This window comes from Vulpes lagopus, chromosome 15 (assembly GCF_018345385.1).
Source record: "Vulpes lagopus strain Blue_001 chromosome 15, ASM1834538v1, whole genome shotgun sequence".
NCBI lineage: Eukaryota > Metazoa > Chordata > Mammalia > Carnivora > Canidae > Vulpes > Vulpes lagopus.
In genome coordinates this window covers 18,197,872-18,218,009 of record NC_054838.1, presented here as the reverse complement: position 1 = coordinate 18,218,009, position 20,138 = coordinate 18,197,872, and the positions used below count along the sequence as shown (strand labels likewise).

The window sequence follows — 20,138 nt, the reverse complement described above, 5'->3', positions numbered from 1 at the left end:
TTTGTGAACATGGAGAAATATGGGTCACCCCAAAACCCCTCAGTCTGCATGTCCTTCAAGAGGCCAACAGAGACTAGTCACAATTCCAAGTTCCTTGGAAGATTTGATCACTCTGCTTGGGTAGGTATGCATCCCTTTCCCCACTGGCTATCGCTTGTGCAGACAGGATTCATACAGCACAAACAGGGTCACCGGGTCCTGTGAGTAGAAGCATAAGGCTTAGAAAAGGAGTGTGCAATTTTCTTGCATCTTTTTCCTCCATCAGGGGCAGTCAAACATTAATACCAACTGCTAAGCCTCCTGAGAGCCATAGGTGAGAAAGGAAAGCCCTCTCTTCAAAAGGCCATGTAAACAGGTTTGTGGGGGAAAACCACTGGGAGCTAACATTACAGAGAAGAAAGACTTCATAAAATCAGACTCTAAAAATACAAATTATACAGTGAAATACTGTTAGATTTGACTTCAACACAACTGTAGATTTCTGTTCAATACAGAATACCACAAAAAGAGTTTTAAAATAGAGGACAGACAAGGAAAAGCTCCTGAAACATCTAAAGTTGCCAAGAGACTAAATGTCTAGAATAGATAAGGAATCTCTACAATTTGATATAAAAATCACAAGAAACCCGACAGAAAAATAGTCAAAAGCTACAGGAAGGGAACCTACAGAAAGAGAAGGTGAAATGATTAGCAAGTAAATGAAGAGATGACCAAACTCAGAGTAAAAGCAAATAGAAATTCTAATAACCAGATAGCATTGTTCATACTGTTCAGAAGGGCTTAAAAGTTAGAATAGTGGTTTCAGTAAAGGTTGGCAAAGATGTAAAGAAGTTAAGTGGATATAGCCATTTTGCTAAGAGTCCTTAGTGACTGAAGTATGTCTGTGTCCTATGTGATGCAGTGATCCCACTCTGGTGGATAAATTCAAGAGACATTCCAAGTAGAATGGTCTAGATGCAAGTTATACACATTAGAGACCTATGTAAGAATGTCTGCTGTGATGATAATGTAGTAGGGAATATTGAAGTAACTTTGATTTCAATAACTGGAAAAATGGAAACTCAAAATGGAGTGGATACAAATATGGAATTCTATGTAACTTCTAGAAATCACTTTAAATGTACTTACAGCAATACGAATACATCTTAAAAAGCACAGCACTGAGTAAAAAATAGACAAACCACTACATAAGCTGAAGGCACCATAATTATGCTACGTATTTCTCAAGCAAATCACAGTAGGCACAGATAAATGGAGAAGGGAATGGGCATGTGGATTGAAGACAAAGGGTTAAAAAGAAAGGAACAAGAAAGGAAACTTGCGTTAACAATGTTAATAAGGTGGTATAAACTGATGACTACCTTTAAGTCAACTGTGCTCCTGAGCTAAGAAAGAAGACAGGAAGGTAACATAGCTAGACACAAGGTCTGGAAGCTGCCTTCTGCCTTGAATCCCCTCACTCAGCCAACTCCACTCCGGTAATCCTCCTTTCCCTCCCATTACTGACTTTGAAGGACATGGAAATTATGGGAAGAAATGCTTTTTAAGAGTAGGTTAGCAACAAAAGCAGAGCTTCATACAGTAGAAGGAAATCAGGTCAACACTCTTTATTCTTTTATTCTGGGTTCTGGTGACTATATAGCTATTAAATTGTCAAGGATCTTAATATATTAAATGGTGAGTAATGGCTTTAAGGCTATAATGCACCTTCAAAAAATGCCCAGCCAGCATCCAAGAAGCTAACCTTTCTCTTGAGAGAATCTGATATATCAGATGGCTAGTGTTCAATAAATTAGATTTAATATTTTGTAGTAGTATATGTTGTTAAACTTCATTTTACTGTTGTACTGAGAGCACAGTCTCCAAAACTTGGTATAAAACAAAAAAATTAAAAATCAGGTAATGGCACAAAAGGTATTATTTTGCATTTCTAAAATTAAAAAATGATGACAATGCTAAACACTACATCTCTCCCCAAAACTTTTATAGTCTATCAGCCAGGAAGATTTACTGGACAACTATTATGTCCAGGACTCTGCTATAGGTAGGAGTGAGCTATAAATAAAATAAAAACAATAGTTCCCACATTGAATGATGCTTTTAAAAAGCAGTATATTCAAAACAACAAAAAAGGACAGGGTATCATGGACCTTATTACTAGACAAACTAAATCTCTAAGCATTAAAAGAATGCAAAGAAGGAAAAAAAAGGAGTCAAATGGGATCAATCACTGAGGGGAAGGAGACACAATAGCAAAGAAGCAAAAGCATGGCAGGAGGAAAGAACACCTCTGCAACAAGAAAGAGAGGAGAACAAAGAAACAAGAACAAAGAATAAAGAAGGCTAACTACCAATTAGTTTGGCTCCATTTAGGGAAATAAGAGATAAGGAGAGAGAAGTGGAGGTGGAGGGTTTAAATGCTAATTTGTGATGTATAAATTTGATACTGTGGGTCTAAGATCAGAGAAATGACTTCATGAGAAGGGTGCCTGAGAAGGATTAAATCTAGTATTTGAGTATAGGGTCTAATGCAGAGAGAAACTAGGGTTTAAAAAAATCAGCAAGAAGGCAGTAATTAAGCTCGGAGATGAGGCGCTGGCTCTAGCTATAAAGAGGAAGCAACAGATCCAAAAGCCCTTGGCATGGAATGATCAGCATTTCATACTGGACAGAACATAGAAATAATGAGGAAAGGGGTCAGAAAACTCCAAGGTTAGGAGTTTAATACACTAAGAAAAGATAATGACAAAGACATGACAAGGGGAAGACCGAGTACCCATTTTTCACACACATTCAGAAGAAATTTTTATTAGAGACTACAGTTAGGCTTGAGAAGAAACTATAAGCTACCTAAATGGAAAAGCTAGTTCAAAAAATAGAGTGAGTGAAGTATTCCCCCTACTAGAAGTATTGGTGGGATAGGTGTACTTATGTGCAAAAAGAGGGAGAAAAATGGAGCTGTCAAAGACCAGAAGCAAACTAGTATCCTAAAAAAGAAAGGCAGAACTGAAAGCAACTGAGAAGTCTTGAAGAAACTGATAAAGGACTAATGGCAATCCCTGTTTTTAGACACAATGTATTCTTGGGAAAAAGATGGCCATCCTATGAAATCTTGACTATCCACCTATTTAGACAATAGCAGAAACCAATGTACTACAAAGCATCATATAATCTTCAGAGTAAGAAGAAGCCTTAAAAATCATCCAATCTTCTAACAAATAGTATGGAGACAACTAAATATCTACCTGTAAAAGAATGCAGTTGGACCCCTACCCACACTATTTTTAAAAATTAACTCAAAATTCATTAAAGACCTAAATGTAAAAAAATTATACAACTCTTAGAAGAAAACAGACATAAATCTTTGTGACCTTGGATTAGACAATGGTTTCTTAGATAGGACACCAAAACCACAAATAGACAGGAAGAAATAGGTAAACTAAACTTCATCAAATTTTAAAACTTTTGTGCTGCAAAGGATACCACAAAAAAGTTAAGACAACATACTGAATGGGAGCAAATATTTGTAAATCATAGATCTGATAAGGTTCAAGTATCCAAAATATATAAAGAACTCTTGCCACTCAACAATAAAAAAAAATAACCCAGGATGCCTGAGTGGCTCAGCGGTTGAGAATCTGCCTGGCAGTTCTTCAAAAGGGTAAACACCTTTTGACCCTATGACCCAGTAATTCTACTTTTAGCTATATACCCAAGAATATGCTCACACAAAAATTTGCACAAAAATGTTAATAGTAGCATTTTTCATAATTACCGAAAAACTCCATCAACTGACAATAAATGGGTAAGTACAAAGTGGTACACCCATGCAATAGAATATTACCTGGCCATAAAAAAGAATGAAGTACTGCTACATCCTATAGTAGGGATGAACTTTGCAAACATTATGCTAAGTAAAAACACACAAGAAAAAGCCAATCATACAAGATCATATATTACATGATTCTATGAATATGAAATGTCCAGAACAGGCAAATCTTTGGAGACAAAAAGTAGATTACAGCTTGCTTGAGGCTGAGGAGTGGGGTGGGGGGGGTAACTGCTAATGGGTATGGAGTTTTTTGTGTGTATGTAGAAGAGGTGATAGAAAGGTTCTAAAATAAAAAAAAAAAGGTTCTAAAATTGTAGTGATAGTTGCACAAATCTGTGACCATATTAAAAACCACTGACTATACATTTTAAGTAGATAAATTACCTAGTATGTGAATTACATCTCAAAGTTTTTTAAAAAGTCATCCAGTCTAACCACCTGTGTTCAATATCCTCACACCTTCCTTAAGTGGAGGTCCTGACCTTGCTGAATATCATTTATCATTTATTTTTCCTTGCAGGAAATTCAGTATTGTCCCCGGGAAGCTCATGCCACCTCTGAACAGTTCTGTTAGAGTAGTCTTTATTTTTTTGTTTTATTTTATTTTTATTTATTTTTTAAGAAAGATTTTATTTATTCATGAGAGACACACAGGGGGCGGGGGGTAGAGACTACAGGCGAGGGAGAAGCAGGATCCATGCAGGGAACCCGACTTGATCCCAGGTCTCCAGGATCATGCCCCAAGCTTAAGGCTGTGCTAAACCACTGAGCCACCTGGGCTGCCCAGTAGTCTTCTTTATATTGAGTTAATGAGTGAGTGATGGGAGTAAGAAAGGAAATAAAATGTAGGGTTTCAAAAGGCAACACTGAATGTGACATGGTAAGAAGTGGGGAAACATGACTGATAAAGAGCTTGTCAGACTGGAATCAAAGAGGAGCTGAGGGGATCCCTGGGTGGCTCAACGGTTTAGAGCCTGCCTTCGGCCCAGGGCCGCATCAGGCTCCCTGCATGGAGCCTGCTTTTCCCTCTACTGGTGTCTCTGCCCTCTCTCTCTCTCTCTCTCTCTCTCTCTCATGAATAAATAAATAAAGTCTTTTTTAAAAAAATAGAGGAGCTGAAAAGTAGAGGAATGTACTATTTTCAAAGGTAAGAAAGGAATTGGAGAGCAATGGAACAGATAGGCTAGATGGTAAAAATAGGTTTTATATCCTAGGAGAAAGCTCAGCATTTTTTATTTGGTATAATACTTTACATATTTACTACCAAACAACAACTTAGTGCTAGACACCAATTAAAATGATAAAACAGGGGCGCCTAGGTAGTGCAGTCTGTTAAGCATCCAACTCTTGGTTTCAGCTCAGGTCATGATCTTGAAGTCCTGGGATTGAGCACTGCAACCTTCCCCATCCATGCCCAGAATGGAGTCTACCTGAGATTCTCTCCTCCCTCTGCCCCTCCCACTCATGTGAGCTCTCTCCATCCCTAAAATAAATCTTTAAAAAATAATAATAATAAAATAGTCCTTGTCTTTAAAGAGTTTACAGAGGAGCAATATAGTCCCAGCAATGACTTAACTGTGCCTTAACCATCAAATCTGATAGTTTTTTCCCCTCAGGTCTCACTCTTAAGACTATCTCTGAGGTGCCTGGCTGGCTTAGTCAGTTAAGTGTCTGCCTTCAGCTCAGGTCATGATCTCAGGGGTCCTAAGATCAAGCCCCGGGTCAGGCTCTCTGCTCAGCAAGGAGTCTGCTTGTCTCTTTCCCCCTGCTTGGGCACTCTGTCAAATAAGTAAAGTCTTAAAAAAAAAAAAAAAAAGGCTCATCTGCAACACAAGAAAGTGATTTATCACTTATTTCCCATTTAACAAATATGGAACTAATCTGAAATCCCTGCCAAACTCTCCTGCCTTAATTTCAGGCACATTACTCTCCTGAGCTCTCTTTTCCTACTGACTGGTCTTTTATTTATTTACTTTTTAAAAAGATTTTATTTATTTATTCATGAGAGACACAGAGAGAGTGAGAGAGAGGAGCAGAGACACAGGCAGAGGGGGAAGCAGGCGCCATGCAAGGAGCCTGACATGGGACTCGATCCTCGGTCTCTAGGATCAGGCCCTGCCCTGAAGGCGGCACTAAACCACTGAGCCACCCAGACTGCCCTGATTGGTCTTTTAATCTATTCTTTCTCAGTCCCTTGCACGGGTTCTTCATTCATCCCCTCCCTGAGATTTTTATATCAATGTGTTTCTTCTTTATACTTTTTCCTTTCACAAATTCATTCATTTTCATGGATCCATTATAAGTTCCAAAATGTACAGCTCTACTTCTGACCCTTCCTCTCAAGCTCCTCTTATCTCTAAATTCCATTAGTATGTATGTCTCTTTGTCAGACTATCATGTCAAATCCAAAAATTAAACTCATTTTCACTTTACAAAACCTGCCCTCCTCCTGTGTATTTTTTCTTATAGAGTCATTCTCTCAGACTGTTAGGCTTGAGACCTACAACCTCAGCCACTTGTGACCGAGGAAGTTCTTGACAGGGTAGGCTGGGGTCAGAATGCTCAATTTGGAAGAGATGTCCCCCCCACACACAAAGTTAACTGTCCTCAACAGGGAAAAACCTCACCTCTTGGATCTTGGTACCATATTTCTTAGAACTGAAGCCAGGATGTTTGAAAATTCAATGGCTATAAAACATCTGGAAGTGTCTAGTTGAAAAAAATTTTTTTAAATTATTTCAAGTGAAATACTTCAAGTGTACAAAAAAGTATAAATGATAACATAGAAGCACTTGTATACCTCTCAACCACATAGATGTAATTAGAAGACCTGTGTCCTCTGTCTCTCCCTGAGATAGAGCTCTGAATTTGGCGATTATCAGAATATGCGCTTTGTACTTTACTAAGTATGCATTTATAAACCATGGATATGGTCTTTGAGTTTTAAAATTTTATATAATGGATAGTAGTGACAGTTGTATAGTAATACGAATATACTAATGCCACTGAACTGTGTACCTAAGGTTAAAATGATAAATTTTATAACAAAAACAAAAAAAACCTGGGTGGCTTAGTTGGTGAAGCGTCTGCCTTTGGCTCAGGTCAGGACCCCAGGGTTCTGGGATCGAGTCTTGCATCAGGCTTCCTACTCAGCGCAAAGCCTGCTTTTCCTTCTCCTTCTGCTTGTGCACTCTCTGTCAAACAAAACCTTTAAATAAGTAAATAATTTTAAAAGTCTTTATATTATGGTATTCTACCGCACTCATTCTTCTGCAACTTCCCTTTTCTGCCCTTTTTCTGGGTAATGATTAATATTTTGGCCTAGAAATGTAACATGTTGATTTGATATATGTAGCTTGAGTTCATTTACTCAAATTGTTACGTAGCATCTCCTTGTATTTCCATTATCACAATTTATCACCTCTGTAGCTGATGAGTATTTAAGTTATTTTCTCTTTCATTATTATAAACGTTTTACTTTATAGCTACATTACAATGAAAATCTATGGTTTTTAAAAACTTTGCTTAAAAAAACAGCTCAAGAGGGGTGCCTGGGTGGCTCAGTCAGTTAAGTGTCTGCTTTCAGCTAAGGTCATGATCCCATGGGCCTAGGATTGAGTCCTGCTTCAGGCTCCCGGCTCAGGGGTGAGCCTGCTTCTCCCTCTCCCTCTGCTCCTCCTCACCACCTTGCACTCTGAAATAAAATAAAATTAAAAAAAATCTCAAGAGATCAGTCTATTAAAGTTATTATAACATTAAAATTGTGCTTTTCAAAATAAAACACAGCTGTGTTCACTATCTCTCTATACACTTAAGTATTCTCTAAAATGGGACTTGACGAAATCTAATTGTTCAGTGAAAGCTTTCCCTATATTTAGAATTATTAAAATTTCATTTAGCATATCATTTAAGCTTGACTACAAACTTAATGGACTTTACAGAGTGAAGCTCTACTTGTCCTTGTCAATAACCATCCTTACTGCTAAAAACAAAAACTCTAGCACTGTTAACAAAAGAGCTTTCTGAAAGCAGCATTAAACCATCTGCAACACTTGATTCTTAAGACAAATCAATAGAGAACTGTATGTGTTTATATTTGATTACTGCAGCTTAAGAAAGATCCTTATGGGCCAATTCCTTAAGATATATACACTTCTCCCTAAATACTGAGGAAATTCTACAGGCCAAATTTAATTTGGCATTACTTAAAATGGAACCTGGGACCACAGCTGAGTGGTCCTCATCTGTCTCCTCCAAGGGCCCTCGTCTCGTTACATTCCCCTCCTACCTGTGCTCTGCCTACCACTGCTTTGATGTTTTCTGCTAGTTTAACCATATCTTTTCTTCACCTCCCCACTTCCAAATCACCGTACATACTACTAAGAGATACTTACGTGTCTAAGTTGCTTAACACAGAGCCTAGTCTATATACTCTACGCATGTTAATTACTACTGTTTTGTTAGCAGTCATCTTCCTAAAGCATTATTCTAACTGGTCTTGCCATTTCTCTGATCAAAAGCTTTCAATGGTTCCCACAGAGGACAAGAGACTTGTTACACAGTAAGGCAGCAGAGTAAAATCAGTACTATCTTTTTAGTCAGTTATTAGTTAAGATACTGGCCAATACAAAAAAAAAAAAAGAGATACCAGCCGGGCCTCCAACTATTTAAGTGGATGTTAAATGAGCCTTTCTAAAGTTCATTTTCATCATCTGAAAAGTGGATCTAGATGGGATCATTAAAAGGATTGTTCAGGGTTGTTACAAGGATTACAGGTTAAAAATCATATACAAAGCACCCTGCATGCACAATGGGTATTTAACAAGTTCTGGTTTTGCCTTTCCTCCAAACTGAATTTCTAAACAACTGAACTCTATAATCTAGCCCAAAAGTACCTTTTCACATTTCTTTCTCATTATATACTCCTGATTCAACCTAACTAGACTTCTCACCATGCTCTGAGTCAGCCTTGTAATTTCTTACTACCAAGCCTTTGCTTTTTGCTGACTCCAGTGGTTTTGCTTTTCTCTCCAACTCTACATGTTTACATCCAGCTTATCCTTCAGGGCCCAGGCCAAATACTGCCCTCACCCCCAATGCTTTTTCTCACGTCACCCCCATGCACTTAGAACATACTGCTCGAACCTCTTTAATTGCACTTATCACAACTGGCCTTATTCAAGAGTTGTATTTATGTGCCTTACAGCCTCTACTTGAATGGACTGAGAAACAGATGAAATCTTCCACTGAGTACCATTTCTACCCCATTTTATTCAGTGTTGACCAAAACTTATAAATCCTATCAGAGCACCAGAAAAGATGCCTGTGACATCAGAAGCTGGCCTGGTACTATCAGCTAGGCCTTAGTGTTGGTAGGAGCTGGCTCGGCACTCACAGTTAGGTTTTGGTATCCTCCTGTTAAACGTCAGCAATTTCAGAGCATTAACATTAGACAAGGCCATTCTGTGACTACCGTGGATCAAGACAAAGAGTCAGACCACTCTGTAATCTGCCTGAACACAGATAAAACATGAATATTGTCTAAGGTAAAAAGTTCCAAATAGCCCCCATTCCTGGATAATGAGCAACTGCTGCTTCTTCACCAACTATAGCTTCAGCCTTTCTGTAGTCTGCTCTCCCTTTAGATAAACTCTATTAAGATACTCAGCCATAGAATTTGCCTCCCTACCTGATGGCATCCAATCCAGAGTGAACCCCCACATCCTTAAGCCTTCTTCAAATTCACCTAACACATGTCCATACCCTATAAAAAAGCTTTTCTCACATTCTTAATGTGATGCCACATGCTTCCTCATGCTGTGCATTCTCCCTTGCTACAAATAATAAATCCAACTTATTTAACTATAGGTATTCCTTGTGCTCTGTGGCTGAAGTTCAGTGTTTTCTCCATGCTTGCGTCCCTTCAGGGTATGCTCTGGGTCTTGCATGCTATATACTCTGCTGAATTGATGTGGATGACTTGTACAGGGCCTGCTGGCCTTTACTGGAATCTCAAGACCCAGCACAGTTAGTTATGCTCAGAGCTAAAAATATTTTTTTACATCATTATCCTGAATGGTTTTTAGTTTTAAGAATAGAAAATGACAGTCAGGGTAACTGGTAAAGGTGCTCTACACCCACCACTCTGCTCCATACTCTCTCCTCTAAAAGTTTCTGAACTTGAAAAAGTACCTAATCTTCATGCACTCACAGGCTCTCAAATGGTCTCCCTTCTCTGACATGCTTTCAGAGCAGATACTTGAGGTTTCATTACGAGAAAAGAAAAAGTAAGGGACCAAAATAATACACTCATCCTCAAGCACTTATATATCAAAACATAAAGAGCTAAGATTACAAAGAATTACGTATATGTGTCACACACACACACACACAAACACACACACATATATGGACACATAACTATACATATAGGAGTACATATTTCCATATCTCAGATAGCTCAAGACCCAGTGGGCAGAACTCACCTGAGGAGAACGTGGTGACATAAGAGTCTGAGCTATTTCGGAGGAATGGGGCCACTGGGAAGGTACTCATAAGGAACACTACCTATAATACTCAAAGTAAGCCACTCACTGGAAAATATGGGCAGGTAGGATCAGGAGGAGAGATGCCAGATATCACATTATCGTGGAAGCACTACAGGATCCAGCTATGGAAGTGCTGAGCAGGGCTATCCTGAAGCTGACTCAAGCACAGAAGCAGCATACAGTTGTCATCTTGGAAGGCTTCACCTACTCTGGCACCTGTCCAAAGTCTCAGTAAGCTAACTTTGGAATGGCTGACAAGTTCCTCATCTCATATGCTGGTATTTTCACATTACACAGGTATATATGGTAAGAGTAGGGGAATTGCTACTTTGGCCAAAGAAAAAACTGGTTGGTGTAATGAAGAGAACGATAGGAGAAAGGGACCATGCCAACTTAGTATTTGTGGCATCAAGGTAGGGGTTGTGTGGCACAGGCTCCAGAAAGGCAGAATTAAGTTCTGAAAATAGCCCCATGGCATGAAACACTTTTTAAGAGGAAAGCTCTTAAAATGCAGTATTGCTTGGGCATTTCAAAAATTGTCAAGCAGGTAGGAAAGGCGGAGTGGGGGAAAGCAGATGTACAGGTAGCTCCTCTAAAAGAGAAAAGATGAACAAAACGACACATAAGTGAATGAGTGGCAAGACTTGGAAGAACCACTTGAGGCCAAGGTCCAAAATAAATTAAGATTTACAAAAAGGCTAGCCAAAGCAAAAAGGGTATTTTTAGAGTAAAAAAAGGGTGGGGGGATTTACCGGATTATAAAATGTAATGCTAAGGAAGCAGAATTTCTGAACTTCTATTTTGCTTCCATACTGTCTTTCAAAGGGAATGAATTTTGGGTTAAATGAAAGAGAATCAGCAATCCTAAGGACAAATATAAAGTCCCAGATGGGTGAGGAGGATAAGTCCATCCACCAAATAATTTCTACTCACACTGGAAAACTTGCAAGAAAGGTCATTAAACTAAAATTTTAAGAAATTATGTTGATAGAGGAAAATTTTAAAGAATGGAATAGGTGACTATTGTTCCAGTTTGCAAAAGGTGGATGGTGGACTTTTCAACTACAAAGAAGTGAGCACACTGTATAGCTCTTGGGCTAGATTCTAAGAAGGATTCTTCAGGAGATTGTGAGGAAGATGGCAAAGTAGGAGAATCCTGAACTTAACTCATCCATGCACACGGAAATAACAGCTGTAACTGTGCTACTAACTTTGAAAATGCCCAAGAACTGGCAGAACAGTGCTTCCACATTTAATCCTAGGGAGAAATTGAGGAGGAAAGCCACAAAGATAAAGGGCGGAGGCACAGAGCAGAGATTGGGAAACAAACCCAGATAGGACTAACCACAAATGGAAAGATGCCACAAGCATCCTTAGAGGAGACGTTAGAGGATGACACCCCACCCCAGGCTATGGGGACCCACACTGGGAAGATGAGTCCCCATTAACATCTATCTGGCTTTGAAAAAAAAAATCAGTGGGGCTTATTTGGCTTTAAAAATCAGCAGGGTTTAACTGTGGGTACTTAAAAAAAATCAACTGGGCTTAACTCAGGAGAGCTGAAGGGAGATAGGAAACGGAGTCCTCACCCTAAAGCATAATAAATAACCCGACTTTAAACACAGCATAGAAACAAGTTTGAAAAGTGCCTGAGGTATATGTGAAGAAGATGTATTTACTACTCTCAGAACATGTGCTGGAGGCGCAGGAATCTTCAGGATACTTCAACAACAAAAGTGCTGGCAAGCGCCATTTCTCTTCCCTTCCCTAAACCTAGAAAGCCAGACACTTGGAAAAACCAGCATAAACGCTCTCCACCTATTTTGCTAGCACCATGTACACGGCACCAGCTTCCCCTGCACAACGTTGGCAGACGTTTCTGTAAAGAGGCTCCAGCCCCACCATATTCTGTAAACACCCCCAGCAAAGACCAGCACCAATCCAAAGTGAATCCTGTGCTGGAGAGAGTGAAAGATAACCCCACACACCAGCACCCCCGCAGTTCCAGCAACCAAGCCTTTTCACTGGCCACAAAAGAATAATCCCCCACCTTCTGTTGTGTCTGCAACTGTGAGAAAGAGACTAAGTGCAGAAATTGAGGCTGATTGCTAAACCTCCCCCCACCTATGCTCCAAAACAAAGTGAAAAGTACAAAATGGACAAAACCTAGATGAGCAGCAACCAAAAAAAAAAAAAAGTCAGCTTAGGATTCTAATATATCACAAGGTCAGTAAGTAAAATGCAAATTATCTAAAGTAATCCTCAAGATGCACAAAAAGAAGTAGAGAGTTTTTAAAAGGAGGATGGGGGAGGCAACAGGTTGCTCTTTCATGATTTAATAGGCTTCCACTTGCTATCATCTGCCTTCTAAGAAGGCTGTGTTGAGATACTTGAAACTAGGTCATAGGAGGAATGGATGAACTCCTAGAGAAGTCAACAAAGAAAAAAGACTGAAGAAAGGGACATGCTGCTAGTCTTCATTCCTGAACTCACCATTTTTCCCTTTGATCTACTGTTCCTCCATTCCTATTGTGATGAAGGGCATTACCAACTGCCTACTAACCTAAGCCAATAACCTGAGACTAATCCAAGATGTCTCCCTCCCCTTCACCTTCCAATTCTTCTTAAAAATGGCTCACATGGGGTACCTGGATAACTCAGTTGGTTAAGCACCCAACTCTTGGTTTCAGCTCACTATCTCAGGGCCATGAGATGGGGCCTTGTGTCAGGCTCCACTCTTAGCATGGAGCCTCCCTCTCCCTCTGCTCCTCCCCCCACCCATGCATGTGCACACACACACGTGCACTCTCTCAAATCCTAAAGAAATGGCTCTTAAAACTGAAATTTCTGACAATGTTAAATACATCTCAAATCATTAAACATGAAAATAATACCAGAGAAATATAATAAAAATAGCTCTTAAAATTGTTCTTACCCGGGCAGCCCAGGTGGCTCAGCGGTTTAGCACCACCTTCAGCCTAGGGCCTGATCTTGGAGACCCAGGATCAATTTCCACATTGGGCTCCCTGCATGGAGCCTGCTTCTCCCTCTGCCTGTGTCTCTGCCTCTCTCTGTCTCTCTCTCTCTGTCTCTCATCAATGAATAAATAAAATCTTTTAAAAAAAAATTGAAGACAGCCCCCCTGCTCTCCTTCCTCCAGTACCCCCATATCCCTTCGGGAATCATTATCAACTTCAGAGTGATTAATCAGCATATTCTTTCTACCCAAAACACTGCAAGTAACTTAGTTCAAGCTATTAAGATGCATGGATAAGTTAGCTGGAACTACTAGGGAAGAATAAGGGGGTAGGGGTGCAGGGTGGATAAGAATGAGGTGGGAGTGAAGGAAGAGTTTAAAAGAAAAGATATGCTCCTTCTCTGAACCATGGAATGTGAGAAGTGATGTCTTGTACTGTTGCAACCATTGTTGCTATCCTGAGAGAGCAGTCAGAGGACAGAGCCAACTTGAGAAGGAACTGGGAAGTTTGTTTTTTTTTAATATTTTATTTATTCATGAGACACACACACACACACACACACACACACACACACAGAGGGGTGGGGGTGGAGGCAGAGACATAGGCAGACATAGGCAGAGGGAGAAGCAGGCTCCAGGCAGGAAGACTGATGCGTGATGCCACGCCCCGGGCTGAAGACGGTGCTAAACCTCTGAGCCACCAGGGCTGCCTGGAACTAAGAAGTTAAATGAACACAGAAAATCAGAGCTGGAGCCCAGATGAGATTGGGAATCTCTGGATTAAACAACACTGAAGGCCAGTTCTAACACAGGGTCTTTTCATTTATACAAAGCAATGCATCCCTTTTTTGTCATAATGCCATTGAGATTAAATCTTCTGCCTTTTGTCATGAAGATCCTAACTGATGAGCTCAACAACACTGACTTAATGATGCTCCTGTGGTCCCAACTGGAGTACTGTAACTATCTTCACCGTAAAGAAATCCTCACAATGCATCTCCTATCCTGCTGCCAGGATGTCTTTTCTAAAACCACACTGGATGGTTCTCTTCTACTTACCAACTTACAATGGCCTCTTCTACCCTTGGAATAAAATCCAACCTCCTTAAGTATTTTTTTTAATTTTTTTTATTGGAGTGGAATTTTCCAACATATAGCCTAACACCCAGTGCTTATCCCGCCAAGTGCCCCCCTCAGCGCCCATTACCCAGTCACCCCTGGACTGGGTCCACCTCCCGTTCCACTACCCCTTGTTCATTTCCTTTCCCAGAGTTACAACCTCCTTAAGTATGAGAGGGAAAAACAGTTCCTCACAGTTTGGCCTCTGCCAACATCTCTGGTCTCCTCTCTCATCACAATGAAAAATTCTTCTTAAAGGACACCAGCATGAAAACGAAGACAACCCACTAAATGAGAGAAAATATTTGTAAATTATGTACCTGAATAGAGACTTATCTGGAGAACTCTTAATAAACAATAAACTCAACAATAAAAAGTAACCCAATTTAAAAATGGGCACAAGGGATCCCTGGGTGGCGCAGTGGTTTGGCGCCTTCCGTTGGCCCAGGGCGCGATCCTGGAGACCCGGGATTGAATCCCACGTCGGGCTCCCGGTGCATGGAGCCTGCTTCTCCTCCCTCTGCCTGTGTCTCTGCCTCTCTCTCTCTCTGTGACTATCATAAATAAAATAAAATAAAAATTCTTTAAAAATGGGCACAAGATCTGAAGACACTTCTCCAAAAGTGATATACAAATAGCCAATACACACACAAGAAGCAGCCAAGGACAGTAGTCATCAGGGAAATACAAATAAAACCACAATGAGGTGTCACTTCATACCCACTCAGATAGCTATGATAAAAAAGGCAGGCAATTAAGTGTTGGCAAGATGTAGAGCAACTGGAACGCTTATACACTGCTGGTAGGAATGTTAAATGGTGCAGCCACTTTGAAAAACAGTCTAGCAGTTCCTCAAAAGGTTAAATATAGAGTAATCACATGACCTAGAAATTTCACTCTTCATTCCAGCCACTAAAATGCTCATATTTCCGAAATGTATACACCCGAGAAAAATGAAAACATGTCTACGTAAGTTTGTATTCAAATGGTAATAGCATTATGCATAATAAAAAATATAAACAATCCAAATGTCCATCAACAGATGAATGAATAAAATATAGTATATCGACACAATGGAATATTATTCAGCTATAAAAAAGTAATGAAGTACTGGGATGCCTGGGTGGCATGGCTGGTTAGGTATCCAATTCTTGGTCTTGGCTTAGGTCATTATCTCAGTGTCATGAGACTGAGCCCTGGGTCGAGCACCGTACCAGGCTCTGCACTCAGCATGGAGTTGGCCTGGGTTTCTTTCTCCTTCTCTGCTCCTCCCTCTCACTCTCTCTCGCTCTAAAATAAATCTTTAAAAAAAAAAGTAATGAAGTACTAATACATGCTACAACATGGATGAGTCTTGAAAACATACAGAGCAAGAGAAGCTAGTCACAAAAGATCACATGTCCTATGATTCCATTTATATGAAATTTCTGGGACAGAAAAACTTATATTGACAGAAAGTAGACTAGTGGTTACCTAGGGCTGAAGGGGGTAGGGCAGGTTGGAGGGTGATAGCTAAAGAATATCAGGATTTCATGAGGGAAATGTTCTAACATTGACTGTGGTGATGGTTGCACAAATCTGAATATAACAGACTCCACTGAACTGTACACTTTAAGCAGGTGAACTGTATGTGAATTATATCTCAAGAAAGTTGTTAGGGAGGAAAAAAAGACTCTCCTGTTCTAGGACACTTTTCTTGTCCCCAATAAAACTGACTGTTCTAACCATGAGTCCCCATTGTTCCCTGCAGACTTTGAGTACATGCAACTGACATACACTTACTGTCAGTCTTCCTCTACTAAACTATGAATCTCAGGCAAGATTTGGTTCATTTTTCTTAGAATCCTTGGTTATCTGTATACTGTGTATATACTATGTGAATACATCATAAGTATTTACTAAAAGAATGTCTTAACAACTGTCATGTGGAAAAGGGACTGTAGTTGTTTCACATATTCCAATGGGCAGAAATGAAAGTTACAATGACAGATTTCAAGAATTTTCAAATAACTGAGGCTGTCTCTTTCTCCAAAACAAGGGTTTCGGGTTATGTGAATTCTCTAAATTGATACTCAAATTCTGAATGTCAGCATAAATGGTATGTGAATTTTTCTAGGGAGAAACTCCATAACTTTCATCAGATTCTCAAAGGGGTAAATAACCCCAAAATGGCTAGGAATCACTACTTTTAAAATGTCAGCATACCAGCCCAGGGATTTTAAGTAATTTGTTTTTTTTTTTAAAGGTTTATTTATTTATTTATCTATTTATGATAGAGAGAGAGAGAGGCAGAGACACAGGAGGAGGGAGAAGCAGGCTCTATGCGGGGAGCCCAATGTGGGACCCGATCCCCGGACTCCAGGACTGTGCCCCGGGCCAAAGACAGGCGCGCTAAACCGCTGAGCCACCCAGGGATCCCCAAGTAATTTGTTTTTATTGAAGATACTTGGCATACAATGTTACCTTAGATTTAAATGTATAACATAGTAATTCTACAGCTCTATACATTATTATGCTCACAGTAAGTACAGCTACCATCTATCACCATATAACGTTATGACAACACCATATACTCCCTATGTTGTGCTTTCATCCCTGTGACTTATTAATTTCATAACTGGAAGCCTGTATCTCCCACTCCTCTTCACCCATTTTGCCCATTCCCCCACCACACCTCCCATTTGGTAACCATCAGTTCTCTATATTTATGAGTCTGTTTTTGTTTGCTCATTTATTTTTTAGATGCCACACATAAATGAGATCACATAGTATTTGTCTTTCTCTGTTGGACTTATTTCACTTAGCATAATACCTTCTAGGTTCATCCAAGGATGAAGAGTTTAGTTAGCAAAATTTCAGTTACTGAAATAAACCATACAAGAGAAGTTTTTCCCTAGAGTATCTTCCTTTGGTAACTAATGCAAAAAGAGAATTCCCAATATTAATAGCTTCATAAGCTTAAATTATTCATTTAAAAATATCTGTCGAAAAAAAAAATAAAAAAAAAAATATCTGTCGACTGCCATTTTAGACAGGTGCTCAAGAAACAGTGGAAAACTAGACCAAGTCCCTGCCCTCATGAAACTTCTATTCTCAAAGGTAGAAAGAGAAAAAAATAAGAACATTTCATATCATATAGTAATTTCTTCAAGAAGGGAAACGCAACATGAAGGAATAGGGAAGGAGGGTGAAGTTAGCTAGGGTCTGTAGGGACAATCTCTCTGAGGTTACAGCTGATCAGGAACTTGAGTAACCAGAAGGAAGCTGAGGGAAGAACAAGGACAGAAAGTGCAAAGATGCTAAGATGAGAACATTGAATATCAACTCTTGAGTTCTCAAGGGAAAGAGCCACATTTAATCTCCATACAACATTCAGAAGAGTATCTCCCATGCACATTCAATAAAGCTTAGATAATTCAGCATAGGGGATCCCTGGGTGGCTCAGCGGTTTAGCATCTGCCTTCAGCCCAGGACATCATCCTGGAGTCCCAGGATCGAGTCCCACATCGGGCTCCCTGCATGGAGCCTGCTTCTCCCTCTGCCTGTGTCTCTGCCTTTCTCTCTCTTTCTCTCTCTCTCCCTCTCTCTCTTTGTCTCTCGTGAATAAAATATTTAAAAAAAAGATAAGTCAGCATAATGGAATTGAATTCAGTAAAATACTGTTTTTAAAAAAATCTTTACTGTTAAGGTCATCATGAGTTAATCTTCAAGGCAGACAAGGCGATATCAATTAGACAAAACGAGTAAAACCTTTGGCATTCTGTAATAAGAAAGAAAATAAAAACCCCACATTTTTCCAGGTAGTTTTCCAAGCATAAAGTCTTGATCAAGAGAATTCTGGGTTCGATCTGCCCTCTATCCCTAGAGCTTGGTGCCTTGCATCTACAGGACTCCTATCTAGGACGCGCAAGAGAGGGGAACTGGAGTCGGTGCGCACGAATCACAGGGAGGTGGATTCCAGCTCGACAGGAGCTGTCCAATCATCAACGTGCTGAACATTAGTGGAAGCGCTTGGGGACCGTAAAACCATCCGCAAGGGTCATTATCAGAGACAATTTACAGGCGAAAGTTACCAGTGGAACTTCAGGAGCTACACGGAACTGCTCTAGTTCCTTCTTTCGGCCTGGACGTCCATCCCTTTGGACTCTATGTAAAAGCCCCTGACCGCGCCAACAGGGTGGATTTGTAAACACCACGTACACAACCACACGATAACAAAGGACTGGCAAACACTTAAGTACATGGGGGAAGGACACGTAGCAGTCCGTTCATCTCAGTAATTGAAACCGGAGTTAAAAATCTTCAAATTCTATTTTAAAAGGCATTAAAAAAAAAAAAAGCCTGAAGTGGGGGCGCTGGAAGTACACAATGACTCAAGGTTAACCAATACCAAGGCCAATGGACTTCGTTTCATACAAAAAAAAAAAAGCACGACACGAGGCATCGGGGAACCCCGGAGAGGGGAGTCCAAGTGGGAGCCCTCCGGACCCGGCCCAAAGCGCCTGAAGAGAGGGGGCAGCGGAGTGAAGGGCTGCGCCCGAGGCAGGCGTGCGGGGCCACCCGGAGGGCGCCCGGGCACCACGCACGCGCGCGCCCGCATCGCGGCCCTTCCTGCCGAAGGGGTCTAGAGTCAGCCGCGGCTCTCCCAGACTCCAGGGGAGCCGCAGGGCTTGGCGCCCCCCCCCCCGTTTGGAGGAGACGTCGAGTGCCCCCCGCCCTGGAGCAGCAGCGTTCTCCGTACGCTGACACGGGGAGCTCGCTAGCCGCCGCCTACCTTCCGGCGCAGGTGGCGGCTCCTGCCGCTTTCCGCGAGACAGGAAGGCCTTGGGCAGCAGCAGCGACGCGGCCAGCACGAGCCCCGAGGCCAGGGCCACCCTCCGCACGGTGGAGTACGCCATGGCCGCCGCCCTCGCCGCAGGTGCCGACGCCCGCCGGAACCGGAACCGGAACCACTGCGCCGGCGGCCGAACCGCGGGCTGCGCGGACGGCGACGCGCGAGGGACAAGCGCGTGAGGCCCCCCGCACCGCGACCGCGGCCGCGGTTCGCCCCCGCCCCCACCCGCTGCGCGCGCCCTGGGGTCTGGGCCGCCTGGAAGCTCCTCGCTCCCCGCGCCGAGCTGCTGAAGGTGGTGCCCCCGCTTCCCGCACCCGCTGGCGGCGCTGCCCGCCGCGCCCCCAGACCACGCCGGCGCCCCCCTGCCCGCCCGCCCGTCGCCCGCCGCCCGCAGCCAGGCCCCTCGGCCAAAAGCGCGCGTGCCGTGGTCTCGCGCCGCGGGCCCGAAGCCTTCCGCGAACACCTCCTTCCCTCCCCAGCCCGGCCCTCAAACTTCTTTCTAGGACCTGGGGCCCGGAGTGATGTCTTCGCAGTGCCGCGTGCAGACGGAGCATCTGCCCCTGCCCTGGCGTAGTCCTCGCCTCCAGGGAAGCTTGGCTCGTCCTGTTCCCTCCGCCCGGGAACTCCCAGGGCCGCCTCCCCTGGCGGGAAACTTGGAAGAAACGAAAAATACCAACCTTCGTGAAACCTCTCCAGACAGCCCTCGCCTTCCTCCGTATTCCCACAGCCCGTCCTTCCGGTCTTTGTTTTATGGACATTGAATAAGAAACGTTTAGTTCCTTCCATGCATCAAATCCAGAAATGGCACGACAGGGTTTGATGAAGAAG

At 41.8% G+C, this 20,138-nt stretch overlaps 1 protein-coding gene across 3 annotated transcripts in view; it reads right to left on the bottom strand.

Moving 5' to 3' along the window:
* RIC3 (RIC3 acetylcholine receptor chaperone) overlaps window positions 1–19,426 on the bottom strand; it is a 52,167-nt gene extending 32,741 nt beyond the window's left edge. For 2 of the 3 annotated variants that reach the window (XM_041730201.1, XM_041730200.1), the window contains exon 1: window positions 19,251–19,401. In XM_041730201.1, the coding sequence (XP_041586135.1) occupies window positions 19,251–19,374 (124 nt within the window). In that variant the 5' untranslated portion in view covers window positions 19,375–19,401. Of the gene's footprint in view, window positions 1–19,250 lie in introns of all 3 variants that reach the window. The other variant, XM_041730203.1, reaches the window with a different exon arrangement.
* Between the last annotated feature and the right edge of the window lie 712 nt (window positions 19,427–20,138).